General features: G+C 38.3%; 1 protein-coding gene across 7 annotated transcripts in view; it reads right to left on the minus strand.

The window, feature by feature from the left end:
• The window catches only part of ANAPC10 (anaphase promoting complex subunit 10), a 143,649-nt gene that overhangs the window by 115,737 nt on the left and 7,675 nt on the right, over positions 1 to 20,237 (minus strand). For all 7 annotated transcript variants that reach the window (XR_008484409.1, XM_054296067.1, XM_054296063.1 and 4 more), the window contains exons 3-4: positions 20,020 to 20,110; positions 19,160 to 19,280 (exon numbers count right to left, since the gene is read on the minus strand). Coding sequence is in view for 6 of the 7 variants with exons in the window: in XM_054296067.1 (XP_054152042.1) it covers positions 19,160 to 19,280; positions 20,020 to 20,110 (212 nt within the window). In the remaining variant the exon portion in view is untranslated. The remainder of the gene's footprint in view (positions 1 to 19,159; positions 19,281 to 20,019; positions 20,111 to 20,237) is intronic.

Here is a 20,237-nt window from a genome sequence, read left to right on the forward strand (position 1 = left end):
GCTTTTAGGAGGCAACTGCTTCTATAGTCACTAGCCTCCTTATAGGCTATCAAGTTATTTACCCAAAGAATACTTTTCTGTAATATTCTATACTTTATACTAATACTTTTCTATAGTATTAATCCTATCTAAATTGAATAATGACCTCTTTTCCATACTCAGTGATATTTTGTTTACATTCTGTGGTGTCTCCAAATGGCATATAACTTTAACTGCTATTCCTACTAGGGTTACAAATGCAACCCAAGTTTTTGGCTGTATTTACAATAGGCTAACATCCTTGAAATGAGGCTTGTTTTTTCGTGCCCTTTAAGGGTATCTTTTGTAAACATATAGAGAGAAAAAACTCACTGTAAGTAGTTTTACATTTAGTGTAATTACAAACCCATCCCAGATGTATGCTAGACAGGGCTCCCAGCTCAGGGAAATAGGAAGAAAAAGCAGCTCATTTTTTCCCCCTGGGCAGTGTGTGCAGAAGAGGACCTATGTACTGACAGAAAGCTGAGAATTCTCCCTGCCATCACAGCTTCAGCATGAAACATTATTCTGAGATGTTTGTACCTCATCAAATTTCCATTTTATCAACTTTACTACTAGATTCAAATGGCTGTGAAATCAAACAGCATTTAATTTTACTCCTCCTACTTTTCTCATAAAACTGTTAAAGCTGCTTTTTGTTTTAGTGACTCAACCAACTATGAAATTAAAAGTAGTGGCTAGACTCTTCCCACATATAATTTTGTCTATGTGCATAGCTAGCTCTTACAATACAGTTATTATAAAAACCTAAGCTTTTCAAAGCAGGTGTTCTCAATAAATAACTTATTCTTCCAAGCAGCAGATTATAAAACTAAGTTTCAGGGAAAAGAAATGCTATGTTCAGAAATTAAATATTTACTGGTACATGAACTTTCCCATGTAGGAAAAGGCTTTTTTCCTATTTAGCCATTGTTTTTTACAGCTATCTGAATATGTTTTCACAACAACTGGCAAGGAGAAAGAAGGCTGGCTTAACTTCCAAAATCCTGTTTCCATAACGGCCATGTCCTACCATTTAGTTACCAGGACTGAGAATCTGTGTGCTTCTGCATAATTCCAAGTATTGGAACTGTCAACACACGAAGTAGCAGAGCTTGGGCTTCAGCCATCACTTCACTTAGGAAGGAAGAGAACCAGTTAATAGCAGTGATGCACCAGTTCCAGCAGAAAAAATGAAGCATGTCCAAAAGAAACTTGGTGAGTTCCAAGTGAGCCAAAGGAGGGACACCACATTAGCAACTTAACAGGGAACACAGCAACAGGCTCAAAGGACCCACTGTGAACAGCACACTTGTGTGCTCGGATGAAGCAACGACCACCTAAGGAGGTGCTCTGTGGTCTTAATCAGCCACCTCCTTAAACGGTCAAGAAATCTCATTTCAGTCCATTAGGCAAGAGAAGTTTTCCATTCTTTAAACAGCAGCTCCTGAAGAGGCTAAAGGAGCACAGCCCATCCCCTCAGGAAGAGTCAGCTGTGGACTTGGGTAGACACAAGATCAGATAATTGCAGAATAAGCTGTATTAGAGAGTGAAACCTGCAAAGTTCTTATCTTTTAGTATCCTATAAGCTCTTTGTTCAAATAAAGTGAAAGAAATGACCTTTGGGAAGACTGGGAAAGTTGAAAAAAGGTCCAGATGATCCTTGCAAGAAGTTTTATAGAACCTCCTTCAGACTATTTTGCTACAGATTAAAACACTAAAAATTAATCAATGACCAGGTGTTAGAAAGTTGTATGCAATAAAGAAAACTAAACACTCAAACCAAGCTATAAAGAATATGTAGGAAAGTAAGAAAAATAAATCTAGAAAAGCAAATCCTTGGTGGGTCAAGGATTAGTAGTCACAACGCTCAAATACAGATTGTTATAGTGCCTTTCTAAATTTCCTGTTTGGATTACTTGAGCAGCACAAGTATGTTGGACAACATCAGTGGGTTGTGTCCCATTGCTGCTTTCTGAAGGGAGCAGATGATGTCAATTGAGCCATGTATGATACAACCTAAACTTCATTTGGCAGAATGACTCACCGGCAAATTCATGAAATGGCCTCAGTGACTGCTCCATTTTGATATTCTTTAAAATTGGGTGCCCTGATTATCATTTCCCCATACAGTTAAAAAGGAACCCTTTTATTGGATTCTGCTGAGAAACCAATCAATGTCTTCTAAGACGCACAGTTGATGCAGGCAGAATTTCAATATTACACCAGGAATAAAGTTAGGAAGAGCTGAAATTTAATCCATGGAATGGCTAACAGGGAAAGTCAGCTCTATGAATGTCCTCACAGTCTGTCTGAATTCTGCTGAAGGCAGATGAAGAACATGAAAGAAGACAACAGTTAAGTCTTAGACACGGCAGGGAGCCTCTGGTGAGGAAGCAAGCACAGAAGCCTCCTGTCCAATGGAGGAAAGGGGTACAGTGGCACTCACTGTGGAACACCAAGAGCTTTAGGACATGGATTCACAGAAAAACAGCTCTTTCAAAAGCTCCAAGTGACAAAGAATCCCAAATAATGATGCCTGCAAAAGGGTGAAGGCTGTGCTGAAGTGCCCACATACAAAGCTCCTGACAGATGAAGTCGTGGATGGTCGGGACACGTGTGGAGGGGCCCCTGTCCGTGGTACTTAAACCACCACCACCCTCCCATCAGTCCCACCTCTGCATCTGCTCACAGCACTTGCATATCAGGTACATCCAGCCTGACAGACAAATAAATAACCTGCCAAATGCTCAACCTCTGTGAAATTGTCAGCCACAACTGTCTGACTCAACTGCAATTTCAGAAAATATTGTCTGTGTAACTCTGGGTGGCAGGAAAAAAAAGCAAAAGGAAAGGGAAAAAAATTGACAACAGTCTTTGAATACTTCATTCTCTAGAATGGAGCTGAAAACAGCTCTTCATTCTAGAAAATTTACCTGCAGAAACCATCAGGAATTTGTCACAAACTGTTTACTAGGAAAGTCTCTGGAAGAAAGAAACACTGTTCTCCCATTTGCTGTGCAATATGCACTTTTTTTTAATATGTTCTACTGTGAAGAACGAGAGGCAGCTCAACATTCATTACAAAAATACATACTTCAAGAGGTATATACTGCTTCAGAGGACAAAAATGTTGAATAGTCTTGGACAGTTTGCTTTTCAGTCTTACCTTTTTGAAGTCCTATTGTTAAGTGAGGTCATTTGAACTTTCACATAACACTTTATGCTGGACACATCCATAAATTAAAACTCGTTAGAGAAGGATTGCTATGCTGTGTATGCTTTAAGTGGCAACCATCCACTGGAACTTCAGAAAAAAATAAAAAACCTTCTCCCTGTCCCTTTGAAAAGCAGAATGATCCAACCAGCAAATACAGAATGACAATGCAGTCTAGAATGGAGTTTCATATGTGCAAGTATGGGATTAAGGCCTAAAATTCCAACACAAACCTTCTACCCACAGCAGGAAGCTACCCAAGTTTAGTTTGGTATCAGCTTAAAGAGATTCCATCTTAACAGGAATCTGTTGCTCCAGAAGGAATACTGCCTCCAATTGAAATCAACCATAACAGCTGTAAAATTTTGGATCTCTGATTTAAGAAAAACTTAATGAAAAGTTAAAAACTTAAAGAAAAACTTTCATAACTCATTTAAGAAGCAGTCAAGAGTAGAGGAAGGGAAGGCAAACACACTCTAAGTGCAGCAGTACTCTCCTGCAGGGACCTAATCTCACTGCACAGCTGTCACAAGCCACAGGGCCACTGCAACGCTGAGAAGATTCCTGGTATCAGGGGAATTCCTTCACACCTACAGGAACGTGACTCCAGTGTGGACCTGTTACTTCCCCTGAGCTTGGCACACAGTACTCTGAAGATGAAAAACCTACAAAAAAATTCTTGGCTGACAGTATCAAAAAACAGGTAATGCAACCCAAAACAAGCTTTCTGCCTCAGTTTGTCTATTTCTGGTAGCTAAGACGGATAAAATTTTAGTTGCAGACACACTGGAACAGACTACATTTGGACAGTCTGGTCATAAAAATGAATGGCAGAAAATCCACGGTTTGCTGCAAGTGTTTTTGAAATTCCAGCACTTTCAAAGAAGAATGAGGGGGCTTTTAAAATGTTTTTTTTTTAAATCAGGGTACTTAACAATTCAAATTATCAGTAGCTTCGACTGTTATAGATGCAGATGTGAGAAAAGAAACTGTACATTTAAAAAACCAATCAAAAAGTTACTATAAAATAAACAGCCAATGCTGCACATAGCACATTTAGAAAGAACTGCAAATCTCCTTTAGTGAAAACAAATGTTTTCTATCTTTAGGGAAGCACTTCAAATTGAAGGTTATCTCACTACAATATTGTCACAGACATGTTTTATGAAAAATCTTTTTGCTAGGATGTTTTCTCCTGAGAAGCTGAGAGGCCTCAGGAACAAACTGTAAACAATGATTATCTGCTGCTGTGGAATGCAACAGGTTGATGTGTGATTGGTCTCTGTGGTTGTTTCTAATTAATGGCCAATCACAGTCAGCTGTCTCGGTCAGTCACAAGTCTTTGTTATCATTCCTTTTCTATTCTTAGCTAGCCTTCTGATGAAATCCTTTCTTCTATTCTTTTGGTATAGTTTTAATATAATATATATCATAAAATAATAAATCAAGCCTTCTGAAACATGGAGTCAACATTCTTGTCTCTTCCCTCATCCTAAGAGCCCTGTGAACACAACCACACAATATTTCTTTCTTTTATGGACAAGTAAGTACCTAAGGAGAAGTCCCCATGAGTACAAGGTAACTGTGTAGGGATCCTTCTAAGTAGGAATCTGGCAGATGATGACCAACCTGCTTTTGAAAACCCTCAGTAACTTTTACCTGATCAGAAGCTTGGGAAAAAAACCCAACTATCAAATATAACAAAAGCCACTACAACTTCCCATGTTCACTCAAACAAATAGTACCATCTGCATTCAAAAGTTTTTAGTAATAACACAAAATAGTTACAAAAGTATTAAAAAAATCCCATCTGGTTAAGTATGTGGACTAAGGTTTTCATAACAACAGAAATAGGGTACACAGTTCTTAAAAATTACTTAAGACAATACATTACTAGCACTTTTATTTAAGTTTGTATCTTAGTCACAATTTTGAATTCTCACCCCCAAGCACTGAAAAGCCCTAAGATTTCCCTGTAGTGAGATAGCAAAATCTTTGTCCCTCCCTTCAGAGCAGCATCCACCCAAAGCAAAGACATCATCTCCTACAACTTCCAGGTGAGTCAGGCTGCTCTACTGAGGAGGGGCAGGGGAAACCAGCAGTGGAAGAAGAGACAGCTACACAAAGAGAACAGAATCAGATTGAACTGGGGTAGTGGAACATTCTACTGCAAATCTGAACATATATTTAAAAAACCATTCTGAAGCTCAGGTGAATTTGCATTACAAATGGAACTGCTGACTGAAGAATGGGACAAAGCAGCTGCCTTTTATGAAAGGCAACAGAACAGGCTGAACTTGATGATCTTAGAGGTCTTTTCCAACTTAAATGATTTTATGTTTAACACCACAGAATCTTCCAAGGGAGTATAGACAGAATTTTCTATGAGCAAGAAACAAGTGCTTTGAACAATGGCCTTATACAAGAGGACCTTAAGGCAAATAGAATAAACACATTAAAACCTAGAAGATAGCAAATCATAAAGGGAGAAGTCCTATGAATTTTTTTCAAACTAGAACTGCTGGGGACAAGCAGGAACAATATAAATGTATTCAGTGGGTGCACCACACAAATTGTTTGAAAATGAAAGTAAAGGCTGGAAAACATTTCTGGGAAATAACTAATTTTACCAAGGGGCAGAAGTTTGCAAATTCGATGAAAACTGTATTGCAGATGTCTGCAGTTCCCGTTTCTCCTACATACATAATGGAATGATACTATGTTTGTGTGAAAGTGCAAAAAAAACCCCAGGTCATAATTTACCTTGAAAATTGTTTAGCCATATCCAGGAAATATGTCTAGACATAGCTACAGTTAAATTATACAAAGAAAGTATTTGAAAAAAAAAATTGTGCAAGGAATATTAAAGATGTAAGTGCCTGAAAACAGGCCACACTGAGTTAATTCTCTATCAAACCATCTCAAATAACTTAGCGGCAATAACCTAGTGAACACATTTCATGCCATGCACTTTGCATCCCAGAGAATGCAGAAAATTAAAATGGGAAATGAACAAATGTAAAAAAATGGGAATATTATGATATTTACAGAAAGTCCACAGTAGTAGCAGCCAGCTGCTAGCTCTCAAGCACTCTTTATAGGTGAGGGGAAGAAAGTACATCAAAATCAAAACAAACCTCATTCCACTCATTGAGAAGGGCTATTACTACACACTGAAGAGAACAAGATTTCTTATCTTCTACTAGAAGACAGGCCCATGAAACTGCATGGCTCTAACTTTTTACCTGTTACACAAGACTGTAGGTCCTGAGCTACTTCATTTGTCAGGAAAAGACTGGAACAAATTATACCTGAGTGCTGCCAAATTAAAAAAACCCTACTCATTCTTTACCAGCAAGAGGAGAAGTTGTTGATTTAAGACACGAAAAGCACTGGGGTTAAGAGAAAGCATTTCTCCTGGTTTCAAAGGAGTGGCTTGTGTCTGAGAACTACAGAGGGCTACCTCTCCCAAAAATCAAGGAATTTAAAGGTCCTAAACCTCTGTAAATAATCCCCAAATCCTGCAGAAGTACAGTATGCAAACATTCCTGTGTCTGGATAAAGAGTCCGTGGATGCTCAGTAAAGGCAAGTAGAGCAAAACCTGATGAACTTCAAGATTACTCAAGTGTGTTGTAGCACACACTAAGTAAATGCAGAGTAGCATTTCACAGGACCCAGAGAGTAATGCTCAGCTCAAGGAATATTTACTCATTGGAAACAAATCCAAAAGACTGTTGTGAAAACTATTTTGTGCAAATTTAAAATGCAATGCAGAGTCTCATCTCAGAAGATCCCAAATTCATAAACATGTCTCACTGGAGATATATTTTCATACAAATGAACTTTAAAAGAGAAGAAATATATCTGTCAGAGGTTCAGCTGGATAGTTTTATGTGAGCCAGAATACACTTCCATAAATTTGCAAAGCTGGAATCAGAACTGTTGCCCAATGGAAGCATTTAATTTTACATCTAAACAGAATTTCTTTAATGTACTGGAACAAATGCAGTAGAGCTTTTATTTTTGCTTGTGTTTTCTTACAAATCAATAAGAAGGCATGTCCAAAAAAAACCCACAAGGCTTTTATCTGTTATTTTATGTGGAGGTCAGACTTGAGACTCTGCTTCTTTCAATCTATGAAATTTTATTTCTTTACTTCTTTCTGGGAGTCAAAGGTCCCTCAAGTCACCATTTACTCAAAAAATATACAAATTAAAAAGGTATTCAGTGGTGCTATGCACTGTCTCTTGCTGCAACAGCATTTCTGCTACAAACAGCATCTGGAATAGCCTCAGTGACACATCCTACAGACCAAGAACATGAGCTCTTAACCATGACCTGTAGAAGAATCAAAATGAAATTACATCCTAAGTAGGCTCCTGAAAAATGAGGGGGCAGTGGAAAACAAAGCATGAGAATGGGTTAATTAAAAACTTGTTTACCAGCAGGCCTGCTATGTCCTCTAGAGCTACTGTGGGGTGTCATCTTACTGCTTAGCAAAGTGCAGTCAACAACAAGCAGATGGAATTGGATTGCAAATCTATGTGACTTACTGTACATCTACTGTGGCTACATATGTTCCTCTGCTTAATTTATTTCTGCTATGCAAGTAAATCTTTTAACTCCTCATGACACTATAAAGAAATAGAAGAAAGCCCAGTAATTCCACAATAGAAGTTCCTGCCCCAGCAGTGCCAGATCTACCAAGAGCTGATTTATGAAAACCTCTGTTACAAATGGTGACCATCATAATCACAACAAAAACCTGGTCAAGGAGAGGGAAGCCTACTTTGAATTTTTACTACATCGTTTCCTCTGTTACTGAATTGCAACTCTTTTTGAAACAATGAAAAAATAAAACATGCTTTGATTTTTACCTTATTAAGGTAAAAATGATGCGCAGCAACATCATCTTCCTAAGTAACAGATTAATCTCAAGTAAGAGAAACAAATTAAAGTTTTCTGCATTTGCTAGTAGAAATAATCCAAAATATTCTTCATACTCACAGTTGAATTTGACCTCTGACAAATACAGAGTGGGGGAAATAATAATTTAAAAAGACGTATTAGGGGCTATGCCACATGATCCACTCAAAAACTGTTACTGTAAACAGCATTCATAAAAAGCTTCAATAAAAACCGTATTTGATAACATTCCTTTGACATGAGACATAAAACACCCCAGAATTCATTCTGAAATAAAATAGGACTGTTAGACAAACCTACTTTAGGAACTGGATGAAGGCAGATAGAGAGCACAGGCCCCCAAGCCAGACACATATGATACATTACCATTCTCCCTCCACCCTCTCCTGCGTGTTTGCACGGAAAATGGAAAAAGCCTGGGAAAGGTTTTTCCGATTCAAACACATGATCTTGGTTATCTTATGACAGATTAAGACAGAGAACAGCCCTCAGAAAGAAATAAATTTATGCTTCATATCTCTAGAAACATTTTCATGCACTACTTGAGATAAGGAACAGGATAACAGCACATTCAATCCCTTCCCACCCAATAAAACTCAGCAAAGAATTGAATGGAGACCCTGTGTAGCAGTGTTCTCATCAAAGCTACACACAGACATGGGATCCCTGACCAAAATAACATGGCAGTAATCACAGGGGCAAGACCTCCCTCTGGAAAGAACTGCCATGGTGGCAGCTCTGAAGCAGCTGAGTCTTACAGTCCAGAACCCTGGATTTGTTCCAGATCTCTACCACTTGCCAGGTAGTGTTTTCTTCTGAACACTGAGGATTGCTTTAATTACCACATCAACAGAAATCCTTTCAGCACTATCTACACAGAATACACTTGTTCCTTTATTTCTACCTGAATTTATGGAAATTTTTGGTTGCTGACCTGACAAATGCATTTAATGGATTTGGTTTGGATTTTTTAAAATCCTAATTAATAGCAATACCTGATAACATGGCCACAAGGCAGTATATACTATAAACAGCCAAGTGTGACCGCATTTCTATGGATGCAAATAAAGGTATTATAACGGGGAAGCCACACATCCAGAGAATAACTGGTGGGCAAATTGGTTCCTATATTCTTCTAAATTGGGGCCACTTCCTCCCTCCAGCCTGCTGCCAAACTGCTGGTTTGGCAAAGGGTGGTGAACACAGACACAGGAGGTTTCCAGCTGCTGGTGCCTACAAGTAGTTCAAGTGAAACAGAAAATGAGGTGTGCTGTGCCAGCTGACCAGCACCAGTTGAGATGACAGCATAAAACTTTATTAGGTATTCAAGAAAATTCCCATTCCTTTCAGATCTTTTCTTCTGCTTAAACCAAATTAAATGTTGACTGCTGGCTTTACTCCTTGGAGGATTTTAATACTATGTTAGTAGGAGCACCCAGAGGGATCAGAATCAGTCTTGGATTTGACCTTACTGGATGTATTTAGCACTTCTAAATTTTTGAAAATATCTGTGCTCCCTCCAAAGATTACTCTCCACAGTTAAGTCTATGAAGGCAATCAGTTAATCAAAGATGATTGTTTATAATTCACTGACTTTATCCTCCCAATCCTATTTCACAGTGTAGAAAAAAAATTGTTTGAAGGGGAGAAGTTGACCAATGGTGAGCAACCTCTCAGAAAGAGGAAAGCAGGAGTGAGTGAGCAGCATCTTACTGTCAGCTTTGACACAAATTTAAGGATTTTTTTTACATCCTTTAAGCAAAAGATGGTGGTGTGACTCCCACGGTGTTTTCACATTTGGAATCCAAAACTAGGAGATAATTTTGGAGTACTCAGGCCTAGGGAACTGATAGAATGGGAAAGAGCATGACTGTAGAATGTGGTAGGGTAGAAGAAGAAGAAAAATGAGACTGAGAAACAGCTCTTTATTTAACAACTCCAATGCAGGGCCCTTCACTACAGAAGAATATAATTTCCCTTCCAAATACAGGTCTGCTGCACTTTTCCAAGATCTCCCTCCTAACATGCTGCCTTCCTGAGATCAAAGAAGCATCCATTGTTTCACACAGTTTCCTCAATGGTCCCCACCTCTTGCTCTGCTAAGTAACTGCAAGGTCAGATATCTAGAGTCCACTTCCCCAAGAGCCAATAAATGATACAGCCAGCCAACAAACATTTTCATTTTCCCTAGTTCAAACCTTGAAACCTTATGTGACCAGGAACTCCTTCAAACACCCAAGTAAAAAGCTGCATTAAACAGTTTGCCTAGCAGGATCTCCATCCTTCTATCCAAGTGCAGAGAGATCAAACACAAGAGATAAAGTAGATGTTGCTACATGCTCCAGTTTGCAAGTGCACAGTATCACATGTTTTATAAACCACAGTTCAAATTAATTCTGATCAGCTGAGGGGGTTCACCTGACTGAGCACCATGAAGATGTTCTAGATGAGCATCACACTGACACCCACCATAAGCTGGAATGCTGGAGGCACTTGGATGTTTGAAAATGTCAACTAGACACCACACTTGCATTGAAAAAGGAGGGGGAAGGAAGGGAAGGGGTTAAATATTGAAGTAGGGATACCAAGTATGTGAGTGTCTTCTGTCATGCTGTCACCTCCCCCTCCATCCATCCACCCACCTTATTCCTCACTCCCATGTTCACTCTCAGAGAGAATGCTTGAAGGAAGAGAAGAGCACCCAGATCTTTCTTGCTACAGCTTTTATGTTGCCAAATCCTTGCTTGCTTCTCTTACTTCCGAAACATTAATGATTACCTGCAAGAAGTATCTAGTGAGCCTACACTGGTAAACTGTAATTAGAAATCCCTACAAACTTTGAAAAACCATTGACCAACAAGTATCCCAGTGCACTCTCCAAACACAGGACCTTTATTCCAACAGGAACTTCCAGTAAAAAATGATGTGTGAACAGCAGACACTATGTTCACACAAGCTTACTGCATACAACCCAGCAGGCGATTTTTCTGGTTTTTTTGGATTATGCCCCAGAGGTGCTGGCACAATGGAATTTCAATACCATAACTGCTTATTTCTCTGTGTGCCAGCCTCTGAAATAACAGGTAAAAAGAAAAAAAAATACACATAAAACAAACCTTCTCTTTTTTAAAATTACAGGAATCACAAAACGAAATGTTTTTAATTCTCTAGTTCAAACGATGTAATTTATAACCATGGCACAAATAGAGAAGAAGCACAAAAGAAGGGAAAATACAGAAATAACATAATGTTCCCAAGGTTCAGTTTACAAGGACCTCACACAAAGTTTTTTTTTTTGCAACTCTTACTAGAAACAGTATTATTTGCTAAAAATGCAGTAGCTGCCAAAAGCTATGATCCATCTAAAGCAAACATGTTTAAGATGGAAATAGAGTGTTAATGCTGAAGAAAGACAGAATTGAGTATACAAGTTTTCTTTTTAAATTGTGGAAGAAACTGCAGTACAAAGTTAAGTTTGTTTTTTATCTTCCTGAGCAAAAATTGATTGCATTTGCAGATAAGCACCTAAATTAGAGAGAAGTGCATTAAGACAATAACAGAAGTAATCAAATTTCAAACTTTCTAATTAAACCTCTTTTTCCTGCAGAAGGTTATTGGGAATTCAACACTAGCCTTGGTTCACATGATAGAACAATGGGAAAATTTTCCGAATGGTTGAACGCTAACCCTGACAAGTGTGGAGAGCCAACTACAATACATTATATGGTAGCATAACCTGCCACCCACGTTGCTGAGAGAACAGCTTTCAAACACATGCACCGAGCTGTAAAACCACAAAATCCCTTATTACACATTGTCCCTTACTTAAGGTGAAATACACTATTCCCCCCCGCCTCCTTTAACAAATCTTGGTGGGTTTTTTTAAACCTTCATCTCTGAAGTTTATTTAGCAGCTAACTGGACCATTTTTCAGACTTTATTTTCCAAATGCCATTTTTCCTGTTTTGTTTTCTAACCAAAATAAAATCATGTTTTCATAGTACACAGTGAAGCCTGTTGTGTCTTTCACTGTTGGTTTTTTTTTTTTCACACTACTTCCACCTGTGTGACATTATCCAAACTTTTAAAAGGAAATGTCTGATATATGACTGATTCACTTGTGAAGACTTATTTCTGGAGTGAAATATTTTCCTTTTTTTAATGGGAAGATACATGACTCATCACTGGGTAAAGTAAAAAAATGGTTCCATCGTGCTTTTTATTGGAAGATCAGATATTCTAATATTTACTGAGATTCTTTTCCACTGTTATGCAATCTGAATATATTCAAAAAGATAAACTGACACAGCCTGTGTGGTTATAGACCCTGGCATTCATGGAAGTCAACCATTGCTGCAGAATGACAAACACACTCCACCCTCATTACAACATGCTGTGGTTACCAGCCAAACACCTTTGCCTTTTCTGAAAAGGCTACATTATAATCAAAGCAGACCAGCAAAACAAATCATCCAGGGGGACCCAAGGGATGGTAAAAGTAGTAACAACTGGTAGAAAGCATAACTCTGAATATGGAAAGTGAGCTACTTAATGGCCTGAGGAATGCACACAGCCTCACGCTGCAAAAGGAGCCCACTGCAAACTGCTGGTATGCACAACTTCCCTGGTTAATGATCCCCCCTCCTGCCCCTCCCGCGGCACATGTCTGCTGCCTGAATCACTGCATTCCAAGATAGTTAGAGGATATACACAGTTTCTTCAGGGGTTTTCAGTTGCAACTTTGCTGGCAATGGGAATTTTATTTGCAAGTGTTTCTATTCTACTGACAAGGTCAATTAGTCCAAGGAACTATTGGTTGTTCTGTCTGATAGCTCTGTGTATTTATTCAAGCAAGCACTTTTATAACCCACAATTGAAAGCAGACAGTTACCCTTGTAAACACGACTGTCCACTGGGATTTTCACTACATTTTGAGCATGTAAAAGAAAAACATGCTTTTCTTCCCTCAGCCTGATAGCACATAAGTTTGATTACAACTTGGAAATTTCAGGCAGTGAAGGGCATGAGGGCTACTGTTTTAAATAGATATGATCTACAATCATATCTACATACCATCAATATACATATTTGGATCAATTCCTAGAAGCTAAAGAACACACAAATTTGACTGATCACTCTAAGAGCTCTCAAAATTTGGTAATGCTATCAAAGGGAGAAAGATCAGCATCTCTGCTGTACCCAGGCATTAAAAAGAAAAAGCCATGGTTTAAAAGAAACAAAGCTATATGTAGCACTAAGGGCTAAAGGCTACAAAGTGTTTTCACAAAAGCCAGAAGCACAATGTGTGTATGTGTGTGTGTGTGTAAATCAGCTGCAGAAGCTGGTAAAGTTAAAAATAAAATTAGGAAAAAAACCCAAGACTATTTCACAGCCCTAGCCAGAACTCTTGTACATGAGCAGCATGGCCATGCCACTGGCAAAACGTGCAAAGAGCAAAAATGACAGACCCTACTCTCACAGAACTTTTATTAACATATAGATGTGCTCCCTTCACCATACAGGTACCCCCTTTCATAACAGGATCTTCTTGTGAAAAAGAGATCCTTCATTTATACTAATTAGTAATGGTAAAGACTTTGGCCTATTGGTACAATGATCTCCATTATTGAAGACTTCCCTGCATAAATCTTTCAGGTATATAAAGAAGGTAAGAAACTATCACAGAAAACCAGCAATTTTTCCCCTAACTAATACAATTACTACTCTACAACAGTATTATTATGCTTTACTGTACCACATACTTCAAAAGAGTGCTAGAGAATATGTTCACCAAAATTTGCAGTTGGTTTTCAATATAAAAAGTTCAAGCATCTGGCTCCTTCCCCTCACACACAGAGCACTATGTGCAACCTGTTCATGTCCACTAGAAGATTTGTTTAAAGTATGGTAATTAGAATACAATAGTGAAAGCTTGCATTAAAGCCAATGAAAAATTCCCCCATTATGCTGGAGGACAGTTTACCTGCACTGATAACACACACAGTTTTAAAAATCTGAATTTTTAAGCCACTAGTACCAGAAAGATTTTTACAGAAGTAAAATATTTAAAAAAACAAAGATTTAGGGGAAATCTTTGTAAATCCTCCTACAAGAACTTCATGCACAGAAAAGAGATGAAACAAGGTAATCAAACACTTGCTACAGGAAGAGAAGGTGGCGGTGTGACCGAATTGTGGCCTTCCAGTACCTAAGGGAGCCTACAAAAAAGAGGAATAGAGGCATTTTACAAGGGCATGTAATGATAGGACAAGGGGGAATGGCCCTAAACTAAGGTTTAGATTAGATCTTAGCAAGAAATTCTTTACTGTGAGGGTGTTGATTTTCCAATTTCTTTTCCACAGTGGAATTTCAATGAATAATCACAAAAAAAAGGTTGTAAGTGCAAGAGAGGTTTTCACACATATGTAACACTCAATGCTTCCATCAGTTCCTAGGCTCTCTGTACTTGAGCTCCCTCGAGGAAAGCTCTGTACTTCATCAACTTCCTGCCTTCCATAGAGCTGCTGCCACATTGTTTCACATGGCTTTTCCTCTGCTTCAGAGAGTAAAGTCAGACTGACAGAATTAAAAATACAGGGCCTCTTTAAGGTGCCCTTGCCTAATTGAGCCCTTCTGGGGCAAGAAAAGGTTCCTTCATAGATTTGTTACTGAACACTCAGACACAAAAGAAAAAATATCTTTTATATGTACCACAGCATAAAAGCCATGTTCAGTTTTGCTCTATAGAAGAGATGCTTATTTCTCTTAAAATACTCCTTCATAACAGGGTAAGATAAAAATGCTTAACAATTTTATAGTGTGTGGGCCAAAATAATCTACCAGCTCTCATGTGGGCCTCCCTGTTTGTATACACACACCTCATATGCATAAAAGGTTATTTCAATACCTCCACTTTTCATGATTGCACAGTAAGCTCTGATCTGATGTCTTACCATTCCACAGTATCAAAAGGGCAGGAAAATTGTAATCCTGTTCATAATTTCCACAGTCTGAAGCATATATTAGTTATTTCCACAAACACATGCATGATGAAAAGGTCATATCACCTACAGTGATGATGATATTGGCAGGGAACAGTGATGTTACATCATTTAATTTGCCTTCTTTTTGTAAAGATGAGTTCATATGAACATCTCAGCTGGGGATTCACTAAATATCCTCTGCTGGGAGGTGGAAATTTGCACAGAGTACAAATGGAAATAACCTTTTTTCTGAAATTTGATTCCTACCCATGACAAGGCTTAGTAAGTAACCAGTACCAGTGGAGCATTCTACTCCCCTGCTTTGCAGATTTCCACCACCAGTAAACTTCAGATGTACAGAACAGTGCATCTGTTTGCATCCTGATGAAACAAATCCATACTCAGCCAGCATTAACAGCAAGATAATCAAAATTAACAACTGGTGTGATGATTGTGCTTACAGAACACCCTAGAGACAGGAAAGATTGAAATTCTATAAAACTGAAGTTTACTCAGTCTTTTCTTAGCATGACGAGTACTTTGCAGGAAGCAGACTGACTATTTTTAATTGACATTCTGAACCCAAGGAATAATTAAGGGTCAGAAATGCCTCTTTTCTTGAGTGGAACAGAGGAATGGTTACCAAAGTACCTGAAGCTTAGTCAGGAATCTAAAGGAGTAACAGCTCCTTTAGAGTTGTTCCACCTTCAGTGGAAAGCAGCTTAAAATGCACCTCAGAGATGTTTGAATAAAGACCCACAAGAATACATTTTCTGGCTGATTACCTTGCAGCAGCCCTATGATGAGCCAGGATGTCCTCGCTCCTCAGGATCTCAGTCTACTCCATGTACAGAAAACAGGTGAAGATTGCTCACTGCTGCATTTCAGAACATGTCTGGCTAAGTCCAAACTCTTCCCTACAGCCACTGGACAGCAGAGGAGTAAAGGCATTACACTGGGGTCACTTCCTTAACTATCCCTTGGAAAAGCCTCCCAGCTGGGCATCCCTCCAGTTGGTAATCCCCTCTCTAGTGCAGAATCTCCTCAAACAGTGAAGAAGGAGCCCTGTCCGTGGTGCTCAGGCACAACCCTGCAACCAGGGAGGCTGCTGTGCTTGCACCTGCTTACAGAACACCAGGCAGGGCCAAAAGGGATAGAAGAGAAACTGAAAACAAAGCAGAAAGCAGTCCAAAGGAAAGCAAACAAACAAACAAACTCCAACAAAAACCTAAAACAAAGGCCTCATACTGCTGCCAACAAAGGTGTATTAAGATTAAAGGGCTTTTACCTGAGTCTATGTAAAGATCCTACTTTATAGGCTGACAGCAGAAAGCACTATTAACTACAACATGTGTGTATATATATTATATATGGGTTGAGACTATACCCTGAAATACCACCTGCACTTAGCATCAAAACACTTAATCTCCTTACAGCACAATGAACTGCTGAACACCTAAATGTTCTGGAGAGGTAAAATGCAATAAACAGGTGAGCAGCACTTGACAAGACCAGAGATCTCTCATGGACAGCATTTCACTCATATCCTTTGCAGTGAGTTATTTTCATATCATGAAAAAGTGTAATAACTTATGTCCTGAGGAGTCTGGATGCTGTTCCAAAAATGCCTCTACAGACTATCTGGTCCATCCAGACTGTTTGTACCATCATGTGGGAAAACTCCATGACTGCAAATGAGAAAATATTTGCTCTCCAAGCTTGAAGCTGTGATACAATGGCATTTAAATGCCAGAGAAGGCTGGGTGCACACACCTTAACTGCAGTGAGCAAGGGAATAATCCTGCCAGACTGCAAGGGCTGTTCTCATCCTTACAATGGGGTACAAACGAGGGGGAAGAAACATCTTTTTCTGAAAATAAATTCATTTCAGGTTCCAAACAAGATATGCCTATATACTAGAATACAAACTAAAGCTGATCTTATATTTGTGACAAAGTTTAGCTCAACAGCATATTGCATTGTGTTGAAAATTAGACCATTAGGAAAGAAAACACATTCATTACACACTATGAGTTGGGCAAGCATCCATGGAAAAATATAAAATCCTTTAGCCTGATTTTCCACCCAGTTAATCAGTACTGAAGCCAATGGAATCACTGTATAATTAAGCAGATTTCTGTAAAGAGCTCGTAACAGTTCACACTGCTTTAATAACCTCCCCATGTGTCAGAGAAGCTGAAGCAAGTTTCAAGACTGAAGGAAAATTCAAGAAACAGTATCAAGCAGTTTAGAAAATATGAACATTGATAGCAACATGTAACATCATGGTGATGACAGTCACAAGCATTTTACAGCATGGGAATATTGTATCTCATTAATAAGAAGCGTGACCATATTTTCTCCTCAGTTTGGAAGTAAAAAAAGCACAAGAGCATGTGGCATGCATAAGAATGACTCTGTCATGCATCATGTTACAGTCACATTCATATACCATAAAAAATGCTGGTAACCTGGTTCATATAGAAGCACCATTTTTAACTACATACATTACGCATAGAATCCCGTGTTTGGCAAGAAAAGAGCTAAAGAAATGCTGCCTGAGACACTGGAGAAAACTAATACACTTGTTACACATTTTACTGCTTTACAGATCTTTAATACATGAATCACACACATACCCTCAAGAGCAGGAGTTTAGCACTGTATGAGAAGCTTAAGTCAGGCAGCAAGATGTACAGTGCTGTACTAAGCATGACTACAAAAAGGACAATAATCATTTAGTTATTGAAAGGGCAGATAAAAGTGCAAAAATCAAAGTGATCATTAAGGACAACAATGACATCTAGTGGATACTCGGGAAACTGACCCACAGCCTAACAGGTGAAAGGATCCAGCTGCCCTTCCTTAGACACTGGGCAGCTCCCAAACTGCTATGATACAATTAGGGAGATGGAGAGAATTTACAGCTGATCAAAGTCAAAGTAACGTGATGATTTATTTCTTCCAAAAGAATACTGAATTATTTAAAGAAAAATAAAACATGTCAAGAGCCTTCCATTTGATATTTAGGATAAAAGTGTAAGTCAAAACTTGAGAGAACATCACAAATCATTGAAAGGATATAGACAGATACATAATGCCAACAGACATCTCTACTACACTATTTTTTACTCCCACAGCACCTACAGCTTTGTACTTACAACTTCCTCTGGGACTTTGGTTTTCAGTCCCAACAATCCAAAGTGAAAAAAATAAAAATCCCAGAAGTAAAACTTCAAGCCACCATTTAGCATCACCCTTTTCTCATCATCCCAATCCTTCTGTTATTGTAACACTTGCCATATAAGGCTGCTAAGTTAAACCTTCCCAAAATACCAGCCAGTAAGTGCTGAGCTCCAGAGAAGAGGAATTTGAAACATGAGGCTACCCTGACCCAGAAAGAGCAAAGATACCTGCTCACAAGTACCCCAACTAGTTTCCAAGGTGGACATCTACCAAGATCATGGATTATTTCAAATCTGCTTTTACTGTTAACTAAAAGGTAGGCAAACCAAGCACTTAAAGCAATTCAAATCTTATCACAGTTCTGACTAGAAGTATCATCACAAAAAATACTGGATTTGATCTTTTTAAAAATAAAACACTAACAAAACACTACAACTCTGTCTCATTCAAAATCTTAAGCTGATCTGAAGAACAGAAAATTGGATTTTGCTTCATATTGTCAAAAAACCTCATCCCATCCAAAATTTTTGCATCTCAATAACTGTTGAGTATTAAAAAGAAAAATATTAGAAACAATACTCAGAAGTAAAAATTTATGAACATATTCAATTATAATGATGTCTGGTAAAAAAAATCTGATAAAAGATAACAGAAACCAATCTACTAAATTTACAAGATAAAAACTAAAAGCAAATATCAAAATAAACCCAGCCATTTTCCCCCTTCAACACAATGCCATATTTTACCACCACAAACTGTTTTATTACATCAGATGTCCTAACAAGAGAGAATTGTTTTAAGATAGAATGCAAAGCATCATTGACCTACCCGGATTTCCTGGAGATTATGAAAATTATTTCCTACTCTGACAGAGATCTTGCTTGGAGTGTAACTTTCATCAGATTTGTAGTCTGCATAAATACATAAGGTCTTCACTGTTGTTTTTCTTCTGCAAGAAGCAACACAAGCTATGTAAGCATCATAAAGAAAAATATTTGGGATGAGTTTGTTGCTAGCTTGCTACAACTAAGGAATTAAATGTTCTGGAAATGAATATATGTGTGCCTAGTGATTCATAAGAAACTTGCTGTTGAAGAACTAGGTGATTTTCCACATTACATTATGCACACAGTTGATTTTCACCATTCTCCTTTGCCTGCCTTCAGGAATGTCAGCATACCAAGAAACAGATGCCAAATAAGCACTTGTACATAATGAAGCTTAAGTTAGGCTTTTCAAATATGGGCTCTCTTATTACACCAAGGCCTTTTAAAAAAAGTAAATAAAAAAGGGGGACAAATATTTCTTCTCAAGTTTTGTTAAAAAAAAAATACTGAAAGCATCCTACACAGGATGGAGTAAAAAAAAGTTTCTCAAACTCATTTGTTAGGTTACATGGGAGCCATCTACCCTCCAAATGACACTCACAGACACAAAATAAGGACACAAGTCACCTTACATGAGTAAATGTGATGCTGTCACAACTGACATACCATTAAATACTCATTTTCATTGCTTATTTAGATATTTAGTGATCATAACATTTGAAAATCTCATTTTTAGAAATGCTATCTGACTTCTTACCAGTTGGGTAACAGAACTAACCCATGAGTTCTTGCACTTGCTGAATTCCTATCTTATTTGAGCAGTACAAAGCACCCTAACCCACAGGGAGTACATTTTAATACCTAAATTGGATGTTCACCAAATGAGGCTGTGATCCATCTGACTGCCAGTAAGTTTCTAGATTATCATCTCGTAACTGATCCACTCCAAACCCTAAGAAAAAGAAAATGTGATAATCTTGAACATCCCATTTCTGTGATGCAAATGTAGCTCTTCTTCAACTGTTACAAATTAATGTCTCCTAGGTTACAACATATTAGGAAATATGTCTAGACATCCA

Source organism: Melozone crissalis, unplaced genomic scaffold (assembly GCF_028551555.1).
Source record: "Melozone crissalis strain CALT ecotype California unplaced genomic scaffold, PUWL_Pcris_2 ptg000006l_1, whole genome shotgun sequence".
Classification (NCBI taxonomy): domain Eukaryota; kingdom Metazoa; phylum Chordata; class Aves; order Passeriformes; family Passerellidae; genus Melozone; species Melozone crissalis.